The sequence below is a fragment of the Leptonotus elevatus genome, chromosome 2 (genome assembly GCF_054856555.1).
Source record: "Leptonotus elevatus isolate MCC_2025b chromosome 2, RoL_Lele_1.0, whole genome shotgun sequence".
NCBI classification, from domain to species: Eukaryota; Metazoa; Chordata; class Actinopteri; order Syngnathiformes; family Syngnathidae; genus Leptonotus; species Leptonotus elevatus.
In genome coordinates, this window is record NC_141240.1 from 20,920,633 (window position 1) to 20,945,301 (window position 24,669).

At 39.3% G+C, this 24,669-nt stretch overlaps 1 protein-coding gene across 12 annotated transcripts in view; it reads right to left on the bottom strand.

Annotated features, from left to right (window-relative positions):
* The window catches only part of dmd (dystrophin), a 139,065-nt gene that overhangs the window by 74,321 nt on the left and 40,075 nt on the right, over window positions 1-24,669 (bottom strand). For 11 of the 12 annotated variants that reach the window (XM_086067208.1, XM_086067205.1, XM_086067204.1 and 8 more), the window contains exons 3-15: window positions 22,017-22,109; window positions 21,822-21,902; window positions 21,538-21,630; window positions 18,908-19,009; window positions 18,194-18,264; window positions 17,838-17,956; window positions 16,070-16,269; window positions 8,180-8,308; window positions 6,644-6,739; window positions 6,471-6,569; window positions 4,839-5,020; window positions 4,058-4,208; window positions 2,710-2,829 (exon numbers count right to left, since the gene is read on the bottom strand). In XM_086067208.1, the coding sequence (XP_085923334.1) occupies window positions 2,710-2,829; window positions 4,058-4,208; window positions 4,839-5,020; window positions 6,471-6,569; window positions 6,644-6,739; window positions 8,180-8,308; window positions 16,070-16,269; window positions 17,838-17,956; window positions 18,194-18,264; window positions 18,908-19,009; window positions 21,538-21,630; window positions 21,822-21,902; window positions 22,017-22,109 (1,536 nt within the window). The remainder of the gene's footprint in view (window positions 1-2,709; window positions 2,830-4,057; window positions 4,209-4,838; window positions 5,021-6,470; window positions 6,570-6,643; window positions 6,740-8,179; window positions 8,309-16,069; window positions 16,270-17,837; window positions 17,957-18,193; window positions 18,265-18,907; window positions 19,010-21,537; window positions 21,631-21,821; window positions 21,903-22,016; window positions 22,110-24,669) is intronic. The other variant, XM_086067209.1, reaches the window with a different exon arrangement.

A 24,669-nucleotide genomic window follows, 5' to 3' on the forward strand; every position in this document is an offset into this window, starting at 1 on the left:
TTAAATTCTTACAGCTGCCTAATTTGGAGGGTGACTGCTCTCCTGAAGGGACAAAAGGGAGCATGATCTTGCACTGGATACCTTTTAAAACAGAGAAGTCTAAAACTTTTCTTACAAGAGCTGCATAAAAAAAAGAAGAAAGAAATAATGCAACAGCCACTTTAACTTTGACAATAATATGTTCTATGCAGCCCCACTTGTCTAAATATGGCATTTTGGTTAATATTGCCTTAGTGGAATATGAGTTAAGCAGCAAAATCCAGCAGCTTTCAGAAGGCAGCCATTTTGCCAGTTGTGATGTCATCTTCAGTCGACAGCAAGTGGCAAAATGGCCGCCCCCTAAAATGGAGAAAAATGGCTGGATTTTGCTGCATAACCCATATTCCACAAATGTAATATTAATCAGAATGTCATGTTTAGACTAGTGAGGTGACATATAACATATTCCTGTCAAGAAATGTTTAACGTTGACTTCCCCTTTAACATGCAAAAACCAATCCACCCGTATAGGTAAAATTTTGTAACACAATTATATTATTTTATTCAGTAAAAAGCAGTCTGCTCATGAGGCAAAAAGTCAAGGATTTTTCCAAATATTTGAGTAGCTGTATTACTTTAGAATATATTTTGCCCCTGCATTGAGCAGCAGCAGAATCCCATCACATTCTGAGCCACAATGAGAGCAATCTGTAGTCAGATTATTTTTATACACAGGGTATAAAATGGACCAAACAATTGTGACTGTAATTAGTCTTGGGAAATCAAAAACCCAGTCATTCTTTGTAATTTGATTCCTACTAGTCATTTGTTTGCCTACATGATGATTCCACTTATAGATTCCTCTTTTTTTTCAGCTGTGATTGGGTGTGTGTGGGAGAAGTGGGGAGAAGAAAAAAATTGTTGAGAAAAAAAAAGTGTCCATCATGCTGTGAAGGTTGCAGTTTCTAAAAAGTGGGTTTCTATAATCGTGATGAGGGTGTTAGAACAATTCTATTTTATGTCTGAATGAGTTTTAGATCAAGTAGGATACTAATGGAGCACTGTAAATATTTGCAAATGTACCACATGTTGAGAAACATTTCCACTGCAAAAAAATAATAAAAAATCTATACTTGGTTGATTAAAAGAGAGCTGATATCCCGGTAGAAAGGATGGAAGTTAGAAGCTCTCCTTTGACGGTTCTCAGACACGTTTCCAGTTGTTTTATCAATTGGACTTAAACATCAAAATATTTCTCTCTCTTTTTTTAAGACCTGTGGAACTGCACAATTTCCTAAGGCACTCTGATGTTTTACACGGTACGCACAAACTGCATTAAATTTTTTGGTCTCTTGACATACTTTGAGAAGTAAGTCCCCTACTTTTTTTTTGTTTCCCCCCTAAGGATGCATTTCAGATTATAGGTGCATACTGGATATGGTGTATCTTCTATTTAAAGTGGAATATATGAAACTAAAGCAGAGAAAGTCGGCCCAGTATCGGCAAATTCTCAAGTCCCATTGGTAGCTGTAATTGAATCATCCATATTCATCGAGGTGTTGGGAATAGAAATTTTGTTACCATTTAAGTGACATGATTAGCGGAAGATGAGAGATGAGAACACATTTGTTCTTTGTCCTGCCTAATTGTCTTCCAGTATAGAAAGTAAGAAGTACATCTATATGACAAGGGATGTTAAAAATGAATGGCGAGTCAGCTGGACCGTAGTTTGGGCTTGTGCTTGTCCTCCCTATTTTTTGTTTGTTAATAGTGTTATCTTACAAAAGCAATAATCAGTTTCATCATGGGTAAATCCTGAGTAATCAGGAATCATTTGCTATTTGTTGTTTTGTTGAAAACCAGCAATATATTCGTTAAATGCAATGCTTCAGAATGTCATTTAATTATTTTTGCAATTCAAAACTAACAGAGTAATATATACAGTACTAGATTATTGTAACGTCACTAACTACTACTACTACCACCACTACTACTGGACAACATTTTGGAAGCACCTTACCTAACACTGCTTTTAAATATCGTTCATCAATGTACAATATGTGTGAGTTTAAGATCTTAAGTGTTTGAAAAATATGAGTAGTGTTACTGCACTGGACAATCCCTTTTCTAACTTGTTTTGGTTGTGATGCTCTCAAACATGTCCCCCTTTTTTAACATAAGCAATCAACATGTCAGGTTCGAGGTGTTTTTGTTGTTGTTTTTCAGTTAAAAAGCTGTCTTGTGCAAATGGCCCCTAAATCAAGTTGTGGATGAAAAAAAAAGAAGACACAAGGCCATGAATGTCCAAAACTATGAGGCAACCGAGATTTAAGAGTCGAAACGTCTTCCTAAAAAATGCCTGGACACAGCGGGAGAAACCTGAAGAAGCCAACTTTTACGTATTTGCATTTTTCCCTTCCTAGCCTTCTAATCTATTTAGCTCACTTATGTTCCATTCTGCAATAAACCGCTCTGCAGGCGGTAACACAACAAAAGCTCTTCTTGAAACAAAAAACAGCACTTAATATATGTGCGTGATTATATGCAGCATCTCTGGCACGTGTTCTGGTTCGCAATTGTTTTATGTGAGTGAATTATTCACCACCCTGGCATCACTATTGTGTCAGTAACAGATCTGCTCCAAATAGTTCCTGAATTAGGTTGGAGAATGAGGGTTTTTTTTCTGGACTATTATCAAGTCTGTAATAAAGAAGTGCCACTCCAACTTGCCTGAAGTTTACTCTCTAAGGCAGCTGTGGCACTGTCGCCGCTGGTCTCGTCCACCACCACCACCATGTGGGTCAGCGAGTTGACCCGTACCTGCTCCTGCTCCAGGTCCTCCTGCAAAAGCTGCAGAGAATACTTACAATTGAGTTTTTCGTGTTTTCTACATGTAGCTTCATTTCATGTAGTGTTCCCAAACTTTATTGAACTAAGGTACATCTTGTACATTAAAAAAAAAGTTGATATACAGGTTAGACAGCTGAAAAAAGATACATAATTTATAGTAGGGATGAACAATTTTGAAAAACCCCCCACTATATAAATAAACAAAATACACGTATATACAAGTATATACATTAGTGGTGCAACGGATCATCATTGCGTACGATCCGCGGATTGGTTGGTGAGGAAAACAAAACAAAACAAAAAACAATGTGCGCATTTACAGTCGATACCATTCTGACATGTCAAGGAAGCTGAAACATACTCAACGTAACACGCTAAGCCTAACTTCAAACGTTTACCTAATACAGTAATACATTGACGGCAACGCGTATAGCCTTAGTACACTTTTACTTTGAAGTTGGCTCACGCCGTGGCGTGATGGCTAGCTTGACTTCCCTTTTAGACGTTTAAGAGTTATTGGTCGTAGTTTTGATTGACATTAAAGTTGCGACCAACATCAACACAACGCTATCACAAACTCATGTTCAATCGCTAATTTAGCAGGCTAAGAAACCGCTAATTAATTATGCCATCATTGTATGATACAACAGAAGTCTCCGACGTAAGTGGCTAGCGGCTAGCTGTTAGCATTACCAACGAGTGTCTGGCTGGTAAGTGAGTTTGACAGCTGGTACATGGCTTATTTTAATTATTTTTCAATATTCTAGACCGAGGCCATGTCTAAAGAAAGGGAATGCACCTTAAATTGGTCTTTTCATTTTTTATTTTATTTTATTTTAAGATAAAACACTTTTGCTCAACTCAAAATGTCAAACATAACTGTTTATATTGTAGAAACACAACTTTAAGCCATTAATACCTTGTTATTTTACACATGGGCCATGTAAAAATAAGAATGTTTCTGCCTCATATTGCACTTAAAGTTGTGTTCCTAAATCCTAAACGGCTATATTAGACATTTTGAATTGATTTTTCTTTTTTAAATGGGAAAGCGTTTTACAAAATAAATGAAGACAAAGTAAAATTCATCCTTTTTTTTTTTTTTTTGCTGATCTTAAAACGATCAATCCATGACTCAAATCTGTGACCTGATCCTAACCGTGACGTTTGTGATCCGTTGCACCACTAATGTATATATATATACTGTATATAAAACAAAGGTTGCCACCTTGTGCTCTTCTACTTGGTGCTTAACGTCCTCCAAGTCAGGACCAAGCAGATGAGCCTCCATCTTCTTCACCCGCACCTCAGTTGCGTCCAGCCAGTCTGTGAGCTGCTGCAGTTGCTTGTGCTGGAGGTCCATGAGGACCTGGTGGAGTCTGTTGAGAAATGGTAAGTTTCAGGTCCCACTATTTCACAGCGTTCTTTTTTGGGGTCCAGTTATGACTCAATTTCGTTCTGCCTCCTGTTTATTTTAGGTGTAATGTCACTCTCGACCACTAGATGGTGGTACACTATACATTTGAAAGAAGAGTGAAATCAGGAAGTAGACCCATTTCAAGCTCATCTTAGTTTTTGCTGAAGATTACTGAATGTCTAATCTTCAATCCTGCTTTTTACACCTAACATTCATTTTATAATGTCCATCTTTGGTAATGATTATTGATGTATATCGTGAGATGATAAATGTGCTCATTTGGAGAAAAAAATATTGTATCACTTTAAAAAGTATGTTGGCCCATGAGTGCCGTAATGCTATAAAAATCATGTCTCATCTAAACTTTGGGGGTTTACTGTTTTTATATATTTATACTTCCTTTTCTAAATTTCCATGCAAAACAACAACGACTAAAAAAAAAAAAACCTCTAAAAACAGCCCAACTGTTATCACAGAATTTTATAAAAGTTGAAGCAAATTCAAGTTGTTAGCAGTAGGCCACAACAATCACAAAAAAAACGTTCCGCACCAGCACCGGTTATTGTCATGTGGTGTTTGAGCATGTGAGCACCTGCTTTGTCTCTCCATGCTGGCCACCCGCAGGTGCTCCCATCGAGAGTTCAGTAGGTTCATCTGCTCCCTCACTTCAGTGTCCTCCTCCTCGCTCAGGTTCCCTTCAGCCAGTAAAGCGGCGCCGGCCCGGAGGACGCGCCCGACGCTACCTTGGTGCGCTGTGAGCTCCACCATGTAGCCCTGTGAAGACGATAGGCAACAAAACACTTCACCGTTGCAGAAAAGTTCCGCTCGTTAGAGCTAATTAACTGATAGCGGCGCTCCTACAACTCCACACTAAATGACCTGACTCCATTTGTTTTAAGTGCTCTCATAATACATTAGCCCGCCCTTGTCTCATTTTGAAGCACTTTACTCGTACAGTATATGATCTTCAGAGAGCTCAACAGTCAGGGTTCATTGAAATTGGAGAGCTTGTGTTTCAAAGTGTTTATGAATAAAATGTATTTTAACAGCTAACCATTGCACGTTTGATAGCTGAGAAGGGCTCACTTTCCCAATTGAAATAAATGCAGATTTCATTAATTGCAGCCCACCAAAGCAACAAAAGTTTTAAAAATAAATAAAACACTATAAAACAAAATCCAGTTGTGCCTTGACTTAGAAGTTTAATTCATTCTGTGACCAGGCTTGTAACTTGAAACACGAGTCACAACAATCACCTTACCCCGTCGAAATTAATAGACATGCCATGAGTTAATTTCAGCCCCCCCATAATAATAATAATAATAATAATAATAATAATAATAATAATAATAATAAATTAATTAATTAATAATTTAAAAAAAGTGTGCATCTCCTTCCAAGTACTGTTCATGTTCAAATATTTGTTGTTTAAAGAGTTATAACATATATCACGACGCCAGAGTGTTCAACTGGAATATATAGATAATTTCTTGTGGAAAAAAAAATACCGGAGTTTATTGAGGACTGTGGGTGAATAACCCTAGAGCAGTGGTCCCCAACTTTTTTTCTGCCATGGACCAGTTCATACAAGTCCCCTTTCGCGGACTGCATGGCAACCGCGGGGTGTGAAGGGTGATTAATAAAATACTACGACCACAAATCCAAATCCATGGTGTATCTTAAGTACCTGTACAAGCAGCACAAACACCATAAAAAGGGTAACAACAACTTATCATGAATGATACGGGCAACACAAAAACTGTGGTATTATGTGGATATACTGTAACAATAAATGTGAAGCCACATTTTTACGCAACTATATATAACATATACTGTTATGCGGCAACATAACAAGATACCGAAGAATGCATATAAAGTCCATGAAAGTCCAACATAATGCTAAATCAAGTGTGTGAGAATCACCTGTCGCCGTAAATCCAAATTTTCAGCAGATGTCCCGCAAATGCACTTTCTTCTTGGTCATAAGCTCTTGTGTCGTCTCATCACTGGGCCTTTTTCGTGTTGCAAACAAACTTCCCAAATGTGTTTGTTTACTCATTTTGCTAGCTTGTGGATTTAGTATCAGCGCAACACGAATTAGCATCTTGACATAGATCAAGAAGCCGTCATAGACAGATGTAAAAATGTCAAACTAAAATATTTTTTTAGCTTCAAATAATAAATAAAGCAGTTTCCCACTACAGACCTACGTCAATATCCTCACCTCATGTGTGTGGAACTGCTCCTTGACCTCCTCCACGTTGTTTGAGATGGGGGGCTGGGACTGGAGTCCATCTTCAGCCGACAGCAACCACGTCAGAACCTTGACATTCGCAGTTCAAATACCCATGAAAAGAGACCACAAACAACAAAGCCAGTCATTTTCATTTAGCGTACCTCCTCCAGGGCCGCTTGGTAAGACTCCAGACTGGTGGAGCCGGGAGGCAAAGGACTGAGGCCTCGCTGCAGCTCCTCTTGGCTGGGACTCAGAAACTGGAGAGTGAAGCAGGCGGGTGGCGGAAGGTGGTAGGGAGGATGTGGATTCAAGAGGGACAAACAGCAGGACGCAATAGGAAAAAGAAAAGAGACACATTGAAAAACAAATTGCATTTCACTGTTCCCAGTTGCCAATTGCGTGTGGAAGCTAATAGATGCAGGGGCTGAGCTGAAATACTAAAAGTCATGTGTAAAGTAGGACTGCAACAGTAATAACTCCCCCATTATGCATGAGACACGCTTTGCTTGAGTTCAAATCTGTTAGGTAATGGTGCTGCTATTGATGCTCTTTCTATAGCGCCCCGAGATGCCACAATGTGGATAAATCGCTGCTTTAGAAACATGTAAATGGAAACCATGTGAAAAATATTCCTCTCATGTTGTCGGTCTGTTTTTTTAGCAGGAATTCTTGAAAAATGCTCGCTGGGTCAGAAAAGTCGCTGAATACGGTCACGAATCACGAAGACGGCAACACTTCTTTAAAGTCGCTCCTCCCTGCTGTAGATTTTTGATTGTTTTTTGTTTAACTTATTTAACCATATATAAACAAACAACTATAATCATTAGAGACCGTTCATTTATTTCTGTGAGCGAATTCAACAGGAGATCAAATAATTACTATATTTCTCCCACCAAGTCCAGCATTTACAAAAATGCTATCCCACAAAAATGCTTAATACTTTAACTGTGCACACAAAGGGATTAATTATTATTTTTTTTAACAAACAAAATGTGATATGATGTATAATAATATTCTTGTGAATTCGCAAACTGCTATACAAACATGACGTGGCGCTTTGGGGCAAATTAAATCTCGAGTTATTTTCTGTTAATAGTAGCAGTTGTATTACTTTTATAGTGCTTAACAACCCACTGCTTGGAAATTCACTTAACAAAAAGACTCGCTTACCTCTCATGAACATAAACATATTTTTGAAGTCATTACACCTCACTGCGTAGTTAGTTCCTCTTCAGTAAACAAGACTAAATGTAATTATCTTACAATTGTTTTGTGAGCCCCTATAAATATCCCATTGTTTAAACGATTCAAATTCCAATAGTTAGATTTTGCTTGACATTTTAAGCTTAAAAAATATCTACCTTATTTTTTATTTTTTCCCGTTTTGTTATCCACAGATACCAAATATGCATATTGTATGGATAGCCAAAAGAGACATTGGAGAAAAAAAACTAAACAGAACTGAACAGACACCTATTGAATTTATAGACATGGAATGAACAAAAAAACGTAAAATGCACATACAGTAACCATAAAGAGTTGCTTCTTAGCATTAGTGTGTAAGTCTATCGCTCAGCAAATACGATTACAAGATATATGCTGGGACTTAAGGCTTTGACGATAAACATACACAGCAAAAATAAAAACACAGACAGATGGACATCCAGTATGAGGTGTTAGCGTGGTGAGACACGGACCTGATCAGTAAAGCGCCTCCTCTTTTGCTCAGGAGACTTGACATAGGCCGCCTGGGTGTAGGCATAGCTTTTATAGCGAGGCTGAGAGGAGGGACTCTGCACTCGACCCTGAGCCACACTCACTGTAATCTGAGAGCCAGACAGAGGACACAGTTGGACGGATATAGGACGGTAAAGGTAGAGAACGCGCAACACAAAAGGCACATGGGTGGTGCAAGCAGACAAAAGACAGAGAAAAGAACGGAAAAAAATGGAAAACAAATATGAATACCAGGACGTCAGCGCTATTTCCATTTGAATGTCAAATTAATTATGAATGAAAATGCATAGACAAAGTGCAATTTTTGCAGAAATTGCATGGGAATGCTGACAAGCTGAATGCTATTAGCTGAATGCTAAGATTGGAAAGCACGTGCTTATGAAGTAAATTGAAAGATAAATTGTAAAAAAAAATTTTTTTAATTGTAGTTAAGTGAAAAATGAATAAAAAGAAAACTTGCAAAAATAAATTGAAAACTGAAATCTAAAGTGGGATTTAATCATTTCAGAGAAATTATAATCCATTTCCTGATATGATAGTCAGTTGGTATTGAACCATCGAATGTACTAAAATGTGGTCCAAGTAGGGTTTGAACCCAGGTTCTCCATGTGGGCAGGCAATTGCTCTACGCACTGAGCTAACTTGACGTCTTCAAATTCATGGCCAATGGCGTAATTATTTTGAAGAGTGTCATCTGATGCTGAATTGAACGTGTTTGATCATTTTTGTGAAATTATAATCCATTTCATGATATGATAGCTAGTTGGTATACATGTATAACACTTAGCATAACGGCCATGGATATATTTGCAATGCACAGTCGGAGGTGGGATCCGACCCTGCAACCTCCTGATAACAGGACAATGCACTTTACTAACTGTGCCACCGAGCAGTATCAGACACCTGGCAATGATGATGATCAGTTTAAATATGGAAGTGGGCGTGGAAAGTTCAGTGTCGGTCCCATTGAAAATGAACGGGGTTAAGATTGATATTTAACGTTAAATTGTGCGAATACTGTAAGTAATGTGGAATCAGATGATATACTATATACCCCTGGAGATGTGAATTTTTGAAGCAAGCTTCAGCATTCCCACAATAAACAGGGAAGAGATTTCTATAATTCCTGTTAATGAAGCGTCTCGTGATTACAACTTAGTGGTGGCATTTGCCTTAAACTTTCCACATAACGCTAACAAAACAAGTTTGACGATAGCATGATAAGTAGGGGTGTGCCCAAAAATCGATTCTCATAAGAATCACGATTCTCATTTAGTACGATTCAGAATCGATTTTAAATGTCCCAAAATCGATTTTATTAAAATTATTTTATACTGTCTTGCCTTTGTCTGTGTGTGCCTTTATTTGGAGCGCTGTTCATGTTGTACCAAGTTTGGCCACTTAGGGGCAGTGTGGTTCCATGCGGTCTAATACACTGTTAAGTTGTAGCCACATTAGAGAGTAGAAGGAAAAAGTCATGATCAAGTTATTCCAATAAAAGTTGTTTTTTCAGCGTTCTTTTGAGTGATAAAAGTGCAGCGAGTAGCGCGCTAATTAGCATTAGCGAGTCAGACTGGAGTAGATCATTACAATTCCTTGCACATTTATAGATTGAAGCAAAAATCAATCAAATCATTTTGAATAAAACATTTTAAAAAACCTTCTTAATCGAAAATCTATTCTGAATCGAATCGCAGGCCCAAAAATCGGAATAGAATCGTGAGACATTCAAAGATTCCCACCCCTAATGAAATGATAAGCATGTGCTGCGTTCTGCGCTAGATGCTATGCAGCAGCAACCGGCAGGGGGCACTTTTAAGTTCCAGAAAATGGTGGGTGGCTCTACTGAGCATTGATTGCCCTGTGCCTTTTTGCCCCCGATTGAGTCATTGTAATAGCAAAATTAGCTTTTACCGTTTTCCTAAGGACCCCGTCCTTTGAGCGCAGTGGATACACAGAATACAAAGGAGGGGGTTTGTTCACCGTGCACACCCAAAGGTTTATAGCAGACATGCCTGTGAATATTCTCATTCATCAAGGTCATTTCATTCAACAGGCCACTGAATCGATTCTGGTTGTATTAGAAGATGTTTCACCTCACATCCTAGCTAGGTTTTATAGTTTGCGCATAAGGCTAGTTAGGTCAACACTAGTCTGGGTGTTGGTGTGGAAAACCAATAAATTAATCTTCCAAGTTAGAGGCACATCCCAAACCACGAATGGTATCAATCTTTTGGGATGTAAAACAACAGTTACCAGCGCAGCAGTGAGCAGGAGTTGTTGGGTAGAAACTCCTTTATTAACATTCCATTCAATAGTAACAATGGTGGTAAAGGTACCTAAAAGCCAAAAGCGGCTGTGTTTGTTATTCGTTACAAGTGGAATGATCTAGTCCGTAGTGTATGTGTGTCTGTTTTGAAATCTTTCAAACTTACCATGACCTCTCTCCTCTTTCAAACCATCGCTCCTTCTCTGTCCCAAATATGCAAATTTTTGTCCTGCTCAGTGGTTGCTTTGTTTCCCCAATAAACATCAGTGGATTCCTCACTGCACTGGACCGCATACACCCAATCACTTTTCTGTGTATGGGGTGTCCGTGCTTTGGTGTGTACCAGCCTTTTGTCTCAGTGTGTTATTGGGTTTGAAGTATACCGGAATGTTGTGTTGGTTGAAAATCCTTCTGCGTTTGTCAGATAGAATACTGAATGACATTGTTGTTGCATCTGTCGCTTTAAAAAAACAACTTGCTCTTGTCGCTTCTGGAACTGGAGTTTGTGTTCCGGTGGGTGCTAAGAGTCATGCAGTAGGTATCAATCAGTCAGGTTTTCTGTAAACTTCAACATGGAGGCCTCTGCCATCCTCAATGTTGACATCAAAGTCCAAACAAAGCAACTTATTGTCTTAGACATCATCACGCTTGATTATGATGTAGCAGACATTTTGGCACTGGTTCACCTTCATCTGAGTTCAAAATATTCTCAAATGGGATCCTCCCCAGAGCTCAGAATGGAGCGGGTACAATTTATGATAGCCTACATTACACTGTTAGTATTGTACTCTTGTACTCCCAAACACACAACTCACAAGCACTTGTTCTTTTAAAACACAGCGTTTTTGATGAACACTTCTACTAATTTGATTCCTGATGAAATATCTGCTAACAAAACCCTTCATATCTTATTTCAAATGTGTGCAAATGACAGGGTCGTGGAACAGTGGAAGCTAATTTTGCTATCATAGTGAGTCGATCCAGTGCCAAGCGACACACAGCATAGCTCATTTAAGCCCCTCCCAGCTTTATGAAATGTAAAGGTATCCCTCACATTACATTTACTCATTTTTCTGGCAGTTAGAGCGCTCAAGCTTTTCTTTCTGTTCATTTGAAGTTGGAGGCAAAACCACAACCGAGTTTTATTTCACCACTAATTAGAGATACCGCAAGAAAATATTTACATTTACTCAATGTCTTGCCAAGAGATTGCTGAGATAATGATACAGTGCTGGTTAATGACCAGGCTGAGGCGAGGAGACAATTTGCTACAGTTAATTAAACTTATTTCAGCCCGCACGGAAAGATTCACTTTGCATGTGTGTTTTGCCTTTTGCTTTTTGATATCCTTTTTTTCTCTCTCCAAAAAAGATAGCATGAGGAAGAAAAACCTGAGAAGAAGATTTTGCACAGGAAGTTACTGTGGAGTAAGTGGACTCACATATTAAACAGAAGAGGCTCTGACTGTGTCCAAGTACTTCTATCCAGGGTTTCGGTGCCATGGTAGTCAGGTAGTCCCTCTGTTTGCACCTATGGCGTTATGACTCACCTCCCTAATCTCGTCTACACTGTCGCCTGTGTGCCGTCTTTCCTCTTCACCTGACATAATTTGTCTGTCTCTAGTTCCGCTGGCTCTTTCAAGCTGGATCAGTTGGTTCCACCGCCACAAGCAACCAAAAGCAAAACACTGACCCCTTAGTTGGCCCTCGGCTAACCGGCAAAGACTGTGATTGCTCTAACCTGCAGAAGTTACAGTGTTGCCTTGAGATATGAGTTCAAATCACTCTGTGGCCATACTCATAATTCCAAATACGTGCATCTCAAATCCTCTGTCCCCATTGAAATAAATGGAAATGCCATGAATCCATTACGGCCAATAAAACCAACAACAACAAAAAAGGTTTTAATAAGAAAAAACAGCCCTAGAAAAAAAATTTACTTTATGAAAACAAGCAGTAATTGCATAATTAGGCATAAGTCGATTACCTAAAAAGTCAATGTTTCAATACCGCTAATACTGGCTGTCACTGGTTATGACCACTTTTCTTTTTATGAGGGGACGTCTAAGCAGGGCACAACATGATTGGCTGTAAACGAGCCTCCTCTCTATAGTTAATTGCCTCCAATTAACTTTGTTTTTCTCCTTCTGAACAAACAATGAGGGGAAGGGTGAGCAGTTACACATGGAGGAGGAGGGAGGGAGTAAGATTGAAATTGCAAACACGAGTTTTTGCTCTGTTGATTACTACTGAGTATTGTCATAAAAAAGAAAAAAAGAAATTGTGCCGGGGGGGGGGGGGGGGGGGGTACCATTAGGCCCCACGGACAACATGAGTTGCCTGCCGGCCTGTTATGTAAAGATCTCACCAGTGATGGGCTACTGTGATGTAGTAAGAAGAATTAAAACTGATGAAGTTAACATTTATTTATATAAACTTAACATGGAACACATATATCCTGTACCGACTATTCTATATTTTAAAATACTGTGTTCAATGAAAAAAAAAGTATTTACCCACATAAAAAAAAGCTAATTTTAGAGCTGTTATTTTAATGTTTGCATTCCTCAATAGCTTGACTGTTATACTTTCAGAATCTAATATTGGCTCATGCCCATGATCAAATAAATTGTAAAGAAATGTAACTTTACATTTTTGCTTCAATTCAATGGCTATTTTTCTGCTCCTGGTGTGTGCATCTGGGCCGCCTGGGGACAGTATAATACAGAGAAACAAATATTCGGACTTAGTCTTAGCTCCTCTGTGAGCCGCTATAATATTAATCTTTCTTTGCACAGGATAAAGAATTATGTCTGAGTACCGTTATACAGAATTGTTGGTATTGTTCACAGTTGGTGCTGAAATATCTGTTGCTTAAAGGGTCATGACACGGCAACACCGATGCTATTCGTAAGCCAGTCTATGGCGTTTCCCATTTTGTGCTAGCATTAAGCTAGCAGACTTTAGAACAAAAGTATCTGGTTGTTTTATGCTTGATTTGACAATAAACTTCAACTGAATGGAAGCCTCCTGTTTGAAGAACTGTTCACTTTGCAAAAAGAAACGCTGACTAAACAGTTATCATAGTCCTGAACATCTGAAGTTTGGGTCCTGTTCACATCCTAGTTGCTGATGCAAGGAAGCAGTGACAGCTTCGCTCTGATGATGACATATGAGGGGGGGGAGACAGATAATAGTAACCCTTGTTTTTTTGGGGGGGTTTCTCCTCCCTCACCGACGGTTTTGTTGAGTAATTGCCTGTGCCGACGCTTCATGTCTGTGCTTGACATCTTAATTCACCATACAGGCTCTGGAAGTTGACACCTTTTTTCCTCTGCAAGAGCTTGCACATTGGGCTGATGCAGCCATTAAACTAAGCGGTAATAATATTACCAGCCATTACTTCCAGGAAGTGCTCTCAATCCTGCCATGATTCAGTGTGATAGCGGGACACTGACCTCAGCATTACTGAACAGTAAAGGTCGCAAGCGGTGAATCCAATTTGCAGCTGGAAATCTGATCTCAGCCCCACCTCACGGCAGCGTTTCAATGTTTATGGGATGATCATTTCACATACACAGAGTGGCACACAATGTGGAGTTGCTCCTGGTTTGCATCATAACCCTTTTTTAATTTTTTTTACACGTCTCAACAGTCACGGTATTTTTGAAGATCCAAGTGGCACCCTTGAAGGAACAATAAACATTTTTAAGAGACAATTTACCGGAAAAATGATGACCTCAGATGGCATAACTGTAGCAATGGAGTAGTTATGGGGAGGAAAGATGCGGCAGCAGTGATCGATTTTTATTTTAAGTTGAGGCCTTAATTAAAGCTCAACAAGAGGGCTCCTCTCACGCCTTTAATCCCCCAATCAATTTTCTCATCAGCTTCATGGCTAAATCAGACTTGATGTCTTTGCAAGCTGCACACTCGTCACTCTGCTGACAGTTGCATTTCTATCTGGGGCGGAGGAGACAATCTGCATTAAGGGTGCATCGCCGAAATTTCCGACACATTTTAAGGGTCCTGATGAGATCTGAGTGAATAAAATGTGAATGAACAGATCCCCTTGAAAATGTAATGTGCCTCCCGCTTGGCCTAAATGAGTTTGTCTAATCCTGCTAACAGACAGACAAACAATCGCATAATCTACTTGGCACAAAATCGCAGGGACGACACAATGATGGGATGTACTGCAGAGTAATATCAGACAAAAGGGCTGTCCCAAAACATTGGAACTATGATTAAAAAGCTTTAGTTTCTATAGACAGTTAGCTGGAAGTGAAAAGCCCATTTGGACCTTTTGATATTAACAGCGTACAATTGAGTTAGTTTAGCTTTGTTTCCATGGCAGTTCCAATTGGAGAGGACATTTTTGCCGACTTGCGAAAGGGCCTAAAATGGCTCCTCCACACCACATCACTTATTCTGGCACGCTTAAACATGCAGTCCATTGCTATCCAAAGGGCAAAGCAAGACACAGCCAGTTGATTGAGATGGCTTACAAAAACAAAACAAATATCAACAATTGAAATTGAATGGGAAGAATACGAATCAATTTTTCTGCAGCTGAGTAGGAAAATCAATCCTCTTTCATTCTGAAAATAATTAGCCACATGCCATGAGGAGCACGTAATGCTGGCATTGTTAGCCATTGGTCACAAAGGAAAGACAAAGTCAGTGTTTGACCTTTCCACAGACAAACTATTAGGTGGTATACACCTCACATTTTTGTAAATACTTCATTATATCTTCCCAGTGGGCAACCTGAAGACTTCGCTATAATGTCAAGTAGTCAGTGTCCAATTTATATAACAGTGTATATATATAATATATATACATATAACACACAGCCTTAAGCAACAAAAGTGAGAACACTCTTAGGTGAAAATGTCCAAATTGGGCCAAATTTGTCATTTTCCCTCCCTGGTGTCATATGACTTGGTGGTATCACTCTCACATTATTCTGATCACCGGGAGCTCAAAATTGGATAAAGACAAGCACGCTTAGGACATGGATTACAAGAACCATTTCTTGTGGTCTGATGAGACCAAGATGAACATATTTGGTTCAACTGGTGTCAGGTGAGGAGACAAGACTGTGTTGGCTGCATAGTGGTAGGAGTGTCATCATCTGGGGCTGCATGAGTCCTGCCAGCTGTCTTGTCTCTGTTTGTGTTTCAGTGGGCGGTGCCTCCTTGATTACAGTCAGTGTCATTTTAGGGAAAGCTGTAACACTATGCTAGTCTCAGACTATTCTTTTGAGGCATCTCTGTATCTTTTTTTTTAGTTTGAGGGTTTGTTTTATGGCTTAGATTTTTTTATTTTTGTTGGTTTAAATGTTTTTGCTATTTATTTTAGATTCTATTATTGAGGTTTTTTCCCCCCAATACATTTTCATATCCTCACAACGCTACATGCATCCTTAACTTGTATTCCCATTTCTCATGCTCCTTCATTCAATAAAGTAGTTTTTGTACATTTGGCCTCTGAGTCTGCTTTGGGATGTACGGAAACTGTGTGACATGCACAAATGGAAGGAAGTGGACCGTGTGTGTGCATGTGCGTTTGTGCTCGACCTGTTGGGAGAAGCGCTGTTGGGTTTGAATTTGGTAGTGATCTCCCGTCACGACATGGGATGTGCTGGCGGCGCTAGCGGGCCGTGGCAACGTCTCCACTTCCTGGATGGCCTCCATGGTAACGCTCTGCGGAAGCACCTGGAAGAGCGACGTCACGTACATGATGACGCTCTTCTTGTCGGGGTGAGGCACTGCCACGTCTGAACAATGACAAGTGAGAGCACAGTTTTATTATTTTACATTTCTTAAACTCTGTGCATCTTGTTGGCATAGACAATTGTTTTCATTAACACTAGTTTGGCACAAGGACTAATTTTACAAGAAATTTTAAAAGGAAAAAAAGGACAAAACTGAATATGTAGAGTTGTTATATGATAAATGTAAAACGTGTGTGATTGGTTTCCCATAATTTTTTTTAATAATCCCTGCTTCAAAAACTGGCACTTACAGTAGTGCAAAATGAATGTAGTGACAGTATCTTTCATTCAACATAGCAAATGAAGCGACCATGTGTAATTATTATGCAAGGCGTGCTACTAACCCCCATTTGATCCTTTTAAAATTGTATTTGTCATATGAAAGCTTTTCAGTTGTTTACTACAGTATCTTCATTGCCTTATTGTGAGCCCTTTAGAAGTCTAATGTTTTTCTGAGGATTTTTTTTTTTTTTTATACAGTTTTAATGCAAATCATCAAAACAAAGTGGACTCGCTGGTGTAATGATAAACTTTGAAGCATGCCCCGTTTTTTTTTTTTTTGCTTCTCCCATTTCTGTTCTTTCATCTTCCACTTCGACTGTTGGCTAGAATGTTGAAATGACAGATGTTTGTGCCCTTAGTTGGCCAATTCTCTTGGAGATGAAGAGAAACAATCAAGCAGTGGTTGGGAGCCAATTTTAAACCATGTCTATTTATTATATTTGGTAAGGAAATAGTTTAGCTTATTTTTGTGTGCAAAAACTAACAAGACGATTGTTATTTTTAGTGGAACTCTGGGTGACTAATAAATAACTGATATACATACTCACTGGGTTGTTTTCTTAACCAGGTATCTTGGTAGCAGGAGATTTTAAACAGGTTGGGTTAATTTTGCCCAAGGCTGGGTTATTTCTTTTGATCCAGCAGATTGGGTTGAAGATTATATTTGGGTATGCTGAAGATCTGAAGCTAGTGGCCATTTTTGTGCACTGAAGTTGAACTAAATTGAATGTAACATTTTTAATATTGGTTGTGGTTGGATGGCTCAGTGGCTAACACTGCTAATTAGGGTTCAAATGCCTGTCAAAGCGAACGGTAACCTCTAGTCGGGTCTCCAGACCCTTTTACACAGCCACTGCGTCAGAAAGGGCATCTGGTGTAAAAAGCCAATGCAAGAGATTTACTGGGGCAACTTCTCATCAGGGAAAGTTGCTTCTTCTTCTTAGAAAACGGTGGCAAGAAAATGACCTTCGAACCTGGTAACCCATTTCTTTATAACTTTAACCCATCAGCATGGTGAAATCAAAATCTTGACCCAACGCGCAGGGTGAAAATCTCAACCCAATGCACTGAGTATAAATAACCCAGCATTTGGTGTGATCCCTTTTGGACCCAGCAGCTATTTCAACCCAAATTGAATTAGTTTTCACCTATTAGTTTTAAGTGTGTACATGTGTAAAACATGGGCAGAAACTCAAGTTCAACTCATAATAGAAGAAAACCAGCACGAAATCACTGTAGCTTTATTTGAGGAAATATTGCCAGTGCGTGTGTGTGCTCTTGTCAGTTACCTTCTGGGTCCAGCAGCCTATCGATGCCCAGATGTTGTTCTGCCTTACTAAAAGCATGTTCCAGTCTGTCAATCGCCGACGCCTTGGCCTCCACAGAGCTCCAATCAAACAGTTCTGGTCTTGAGTTGGAGGGGAGGGGAGACAATGCATAGGGGGCATTTTATTTCATAATCTGCTCCATTTTATTAGGAATTCTATAGTATATATGTTACAGAAATGAATAAGACGATAGAAAGAAACAGAAATACACAATACTGGGTCCACCCATAATATGTGCTAATTTTAAAAGCAGTGGCGTTTAAGATAAAGGCAGAGAAAGGGACCTGTAGCAGACCCACTCAGATGTTCTGCAGTACCTGTGGCTGTGGATAAGGGCATTGAACGCCAGCCCATCATTCCAGCTACTGGAGAAATTGACCACATTGACCTGAGAACACAGACAATAGACAAGAAGGGAAAACCCACATCTTTGGTGAGCAGGCACTCCAGACACACAACTAATTGTACACACATTCTTGTAATGTAACAGAGTACAATATACAAGTTACCCTATTTGAATAGATTTTTCATTATTTATATTTTTGGCAACTTTCACTTTTATTCCACTACATTTCCTAATTAAAAGGCAATCTTTAAATCTGATGAAATCAGAAGAACGTATTCGCTAACGTAATGCCTGAACCGCAGAGCACAAAAGTGGAAGAATAAATCAAGTTAAGGATAACGGTTGGTATAGCTAACAAAAATGAGACTCAAAATCTTTTCATGAAATTAAATAAAATAAAATAACATTTGATACTACAACACAGAAAATATCAGATACTTTAAAACTTTTACCCACGTAATTTTCTCCAATATTCAATGACTGTTAAGATATATGATCCTGTTAAGGTACTTGTACTCTTCTCCAATCTTCTACTATAAATAAACAACTCATTTTTGGTAGAAAACTAGATTGGTGTAGCAAAATACAAAATCATGAACAATAATGAGCACTATAGTTGAATTCAAACCCTCAGAAACCAAATGTAAGCAATATCGCCATAACTGCACAATTGAATGATACTGACCTGCGGGTACTGGCTTGTGTTCTGTCGAACCCAGCTCAGCAGAATTTTCTCACTGTTGGTCTGCTGTAGGCCAGCCATCACCTCCTTCATCACATCCTTTACCTGAAAATGCACAAGCACGATTAAAAGGGTTTTTGTGCACAGCGCACCCACATAGACAATCCCCGGGCAATTAATTTGGGACAGGTAATAAATTGTTTTTCAAAATTCAACGATAACTAGAAATGCATGGCCCATTGAAAGCCTGTGATAATTCTGAACAAAACTACATTTTAAATAATCCTTGTTTTGAATATCTGAATTTCACATTTGTATTTCTAAAGCGTACACTACATCGACAAAAATAGCAGCTTTTCTTTTTTACTCCTTTATATACTGAGCATATATGTAATATTGAAGACAAGTGAGGAGAGCGTGTTGGCGCAGCCCTCGACAACCATTCCAGTTTCTCATATGGCCCCTTGGAAAAAATGAATTGCCCACTCCTGGAATGATCTCTCAACTAATCTTGACTCTGGAGCCGGATTAGATGGCGGGGGAGGATGCCAGACAGACATGGCAGGAGCAAAGTGAAGCTGCGATGCGAACGTCTGGCAGACTTTCCCATCGAGTCTTCAACTACACACCTACAGTAGAGTTTTGTATCCTTCCTGAGGGGGGCCGTGGATTTGGAGTATTAGTTCCCTCCATTGCTGAGGCCATGGATTATAGTGCCTCGTAAAATCCCGTTACTTAAGAGTCATGGATCTTCCTTATAGTGGAAAAATGTTGAGTTTTATTTTAAATCAAATGATCATACGTTTATACGAACGATGTCAAAGCATGTTAGCATCAAGCACTTGTCGCTAAAAAGTATTTTTATAGCTCATATGCATAGGGGAAGCACTGAACAAAAATATGCACCCTTTGGCCTCCAGGGGGCAATATAAGACACACATACTACACAGTAACGTACTAGAGTCTCAGCTCCTCTCTAGGCTTCTCGAATACAGTACTATATGCCGTTCTTCGCAGAAGATAAAGAATATATGTCTGTTTTGGTATTCTATTCAGACGTCCATTGCTTAAAGAGTAACAAAACTGTCTGCCTGTTTTTAATTAATTTATTTATTTATGACTTCTTATTGACATTGGCAAATATAGAGTATGTTTACAATTTTATTGTGTAAAAAAAAATGAAGGAAAAAAATAGCAGCGTAAATAATCTTTGCATGCATGTATCTCCTGTATGTGTGTGTGGGGGGTTGTTGCAAGTGACAGATTTGGGTCACTTGTTCAGGGCCGAGGAGGAGGTGTTGTATTTTTCACTGGCCAGAAGTACATTACTTTTACATCTTTCCCTGGGCAAGTGTGTATGTGAATTTACATGCACGCTATTACACAATTCTATGCCATATACACCACGACGACCACCTTCCCTCATTCCTGCAGACCTACAACCAACTAAATCTATTAATAGAGTATGCAGTCAAGGGTTTCTCCACACACACTCAAACACATTAGGATGCACACACAGTTTGTTAGCCATTCTCCACCGAACGTTGTCTAAAAAGGCGAAAACGGGAGGGGGGTGCTCATTTCCGCATAGGTCACTGTATGCATTTCCACTTTAATTGGAGGGGTGCTTTGACAAAGACTGCTACGGTGTATGCGCTGTCTAACTCTGACACACGCACACTGAACAGACGGAAACCGAAGTTGTAGACAGTCAAGTGCATGCCAAAGCAACAGGTGGCGCTGTAACCCCAAAATCAATCATTCTAGTGTTAGTACCACATCCAACGGACTTGGGCTGACGGACTGGGTTCACCCTGGACTGGTCACCAGTCAAATGCTGGGCTCTATAGACAAACAACACTCACATTCACACCTCAGGAACTTGGAAATAAGCACTCAGCGTAAACAGCACATGACGTGTTGGCCACCACACATCAACAGCAACGCACAACAATAAAACACATAGCCTATAATCCAGGTACAATATTTTACATAAATATTGTGTTCCTTGACAAAAAGCTTGTGATCAATTTCATGAGAAGGTAGCAGCTTTCCAGATAACACAAGACGTGAATGGACTGCTAGCTAGCTTTTGTGCTAACGTCAGTCCCTGAGCTAATGTTTGTTAGCTACAGTTATGTTGTGAACATGCAGTGATTTTTGGCTGGTGAGTGTCTAAAACATGAAGGGATATGTTCTATTTAAAAGCAGTTGCTGTCCTCGCACAAAAAAACAAACTAAGTACGATAAATACGGCATATTTTTGGCCATTGCTCAAGAGAAAGATCAAAAAGCTTAAGTAAGGGTGGATGCTAATCACGTGGTTAATAAGCTACCATATTTTTGTTTTGCTTGTTTGATAGTTTACTAAAAAATAGACTAAAACCTTTTTCCAGTTTTCATTGACTTCAACTGGACTGAAACCATCACATAAAGAGATGACTAAAATGTGCCTATAAGTATTTTCATTGAAAAGGCTATGACTAAAGCCAAAATGGCTTCCAAAACACTGCTGCTGCACCTTTGATAAGCCTTCCAGTATGGCTTATCAAAGGTGGACAACCAAGGTTAATACACTGAATATAACTTATCATTTGAACAGAAGCAGGAGATAAATTCTCAAGCACACACACCTGCCAGTGGAGAATGATGCTCCAGATGAGGCCAAGAATGAGTTTGTGATTGCCATCAACGATGTCCGTCGCGCCGATGTTCACCAACTCAACCTACGGAAAGGGGAAATAATGACTTGAATTGCAAAGCAGATTTAATCAAACAATCCGAAATGTTCTAACTATCAGTAAAATGTAGTGTTTCACACCGCAATTATATTTATTTGAACAACCCTGCATACAAAATAAAGCAGTCACTTAACTAGAGAGGGGCAGAGGTACAAGAATTTGGATACAGCACTTACATTGTTCTTCTGCAAGATCTGCAGAGCTCGGTTGACATTGTTGAGCGAGTGGACGCGGGAGGTGCCCTTTTCCAACCTCACCTACAAAATACACACACGCACGGCGCACACACAGGATTTTAGCCACCCATACAATTGACACAGACTGACATTCTCCGCATCTTGTCGAGATGATTGCACAGTGTGAAATCATACCAGTTCATTTCCAACTAGACCCTGCAACAGCTCCAACAAGCGTCGTCCATCGCACAGGTCTGAGAAGAGATCCTCCACAGGTGGTCTCCCTGTCTGCAACACACATGGAATCAGGGAATTTAAGGAACATTAACAAACAAAAAATCCGATTATTATTATTATTATTATTTAACTCTGTGCACATGCCTGGGAAAATAATCACAATGAAAGTTTCCATGCGCTCTATCTTGTTCAGGGCCACGGCAACCTGGAGCCAATGCTAGCTGACAATGGACTACAGGCAGACTACACCATGAACAAGAATGTCTCACGATTCGATGTGATTACGATTTTTGGGTCTGCGATTCGATTCAGAATCGGTTTTCGATTAAGAACGATTTTTTATTCAAAATGATTTGATTGACAATGATTTTTGCTTCAATCTATAGATGTGCAAGGAATTGTAATGATCTACTCCAGTCTGACTCGCTAATGCTAATTAGCGCGCTACTCGCCGCATTTTTATCACTCAAAAGAACGGCTCCACACTGCAAAAAAAACAACTTTTATAGGAATAACTTGATTGTGACTTTTTCCTTCTACTCTTTAATGTGGCTACAACTTAACAGTGTATTAGACCGCGTGGAACCACACTGCCCCTATGTGGCCAAATTGGGTACAACATGAACGGCGCTCCAAATATAGGCACACACAGACAAAGTATAAAGACAGTATAAAATAATTTAAATAAAATCTATTTGGGGACATTTAAAATCGATTCTGAATCATACTAAATGAGAATCGCGATTCTTATGAGAATAATTTTTTTGGGCACACCCCTAATGAACAACTTATTGCAGCTTTTTTACAGGGATTGTATAAAAATATTCACTGTCACTGAGTGGGAATTGAACCCACTCTGCCTGCATTGAAGTAAAGCAAGTGAACCATCAGTGACTTTGTGCAGAGATCAATAAAGTAAGATGAAGAAATGAAAAGCGCAGGTGTTGTTGCCATGGTGACCCCATACACGGTGGTTTATAACATTTGTGGACCAACAAGAGAAAACAAATATGGCTTAACTTGTCAAAAAGGACAATTGGATGGTGAATTGTATTATGTCTGACAGTGAACAGGAAAATGACTATTTTCATGAACGGGTCCAAATGATGGACCGATGTTTATAAACAAGTACTAGTTAACTCTGACATCACAAGACCAGGGGTGCATCTCATGCCTCCTCCATGCTTCAGACCCTGAAGTCATTCTCATGCCACCATTATCCATCGCTGACTACCTGACTTGCAAGACACCCCATTTGAACCCAGGACTTGAAATAACTTTTTTCATTTTCTTTGCGTAGCAGTTTTACTAATCAATTATTTAATTTGAGGAGCAACTTCCTAATTCTGAGGAGCTATTTTTTTGCATATTATTTCCGGAGACCTAAAGCGGGGGTTTTATTAAACAATAAAAATATGACAATGCAACAAATGTACAGTATAATTGTTTTTATTTTTTTTACATAATCAACAGTTATTATTTCTTAAATTAACAAAGTGGATAACAAAAAAATAATATTTTCTTGTCTGCAAACATTTTTTAGTGGTGCAATTTCAAACGTACGATGTACATTTCAGTTTAAACTAAGCAGTTCTGAATGGGTTAGTCTTTTGGCAAAGCTAAACGAAAAAAAAAAGGATAAAATCGACATCGCAAAAGTCACAATTTATTTATTTACCTAACCTATTTAACAATTTGGTCAATTTAATCTTTTTTTCAGAAATTGTGTGTGCGTGTGTTATTTTTCCAAATGACTGACCTATTGACCTTAAGTGTTGAAAATGGCTTGCGCTCTTTGACAATGCAACGTAAATGGCTGAACAAACAAGTTTTAGCGGTACGAGGAATCAGCCTGATGCCAGCGATATTTTTGTACTGTGGGAGGAAACCATAGTACCTGGAGAATACCCACACAGGGCAGAGATTCAAGCCTACCTTTTTTACTACCGTGCTGCCGGAGTCAGAGTTAATTGGCCTTGCTCAGTGACTTTCATCTCCACTTTTTATGTGCATCGAGACTAAACAAACAAATGGACAAAACGCAGGCTGATGCAACTGTTCATCTTCTCAAGACGACTGCACCACACGCCTGCAAGCATCCTCTATGAACATCTGAGTATCAGAGCAGACGTTTCCTGTGGGGATCTCCCACATCTCTCCTGGTGAGCTGATCTGCTGGCATCTCCTCCACACGCTCGACTGTGAGCGAGCACAATGTCACACATTCTGACCACGGCAAGGGGATGCGCCACTCTAGACGTGCTGCACTATTGAATATTTTTAGAATGGCAGGGGTACCAATCAGCCAATCAATTATTCAAAATGAATCCGATAAAAATAGATTTTGCAAACAACGTGCATGTGAGGCGCAGGCGTTACTTTTGTCGACTTTAAAGGAGTGGTCTGGCCTGGTGAGTGACATGGGTGTCAGTAAATGAAAACGTAATAAAGCCACTTTCAAGGCCATAAAAACACGGTCCAACATGTCATGGTAGACGGTAGTAAATGAGCTAACATCGATTCATGACCTTGCGTTGGCATGTCATAGACATGCTGCTGTGGTACACATTTCACATTATCTTCTTTTTCAACTGAGAAGAGAAATGACCCC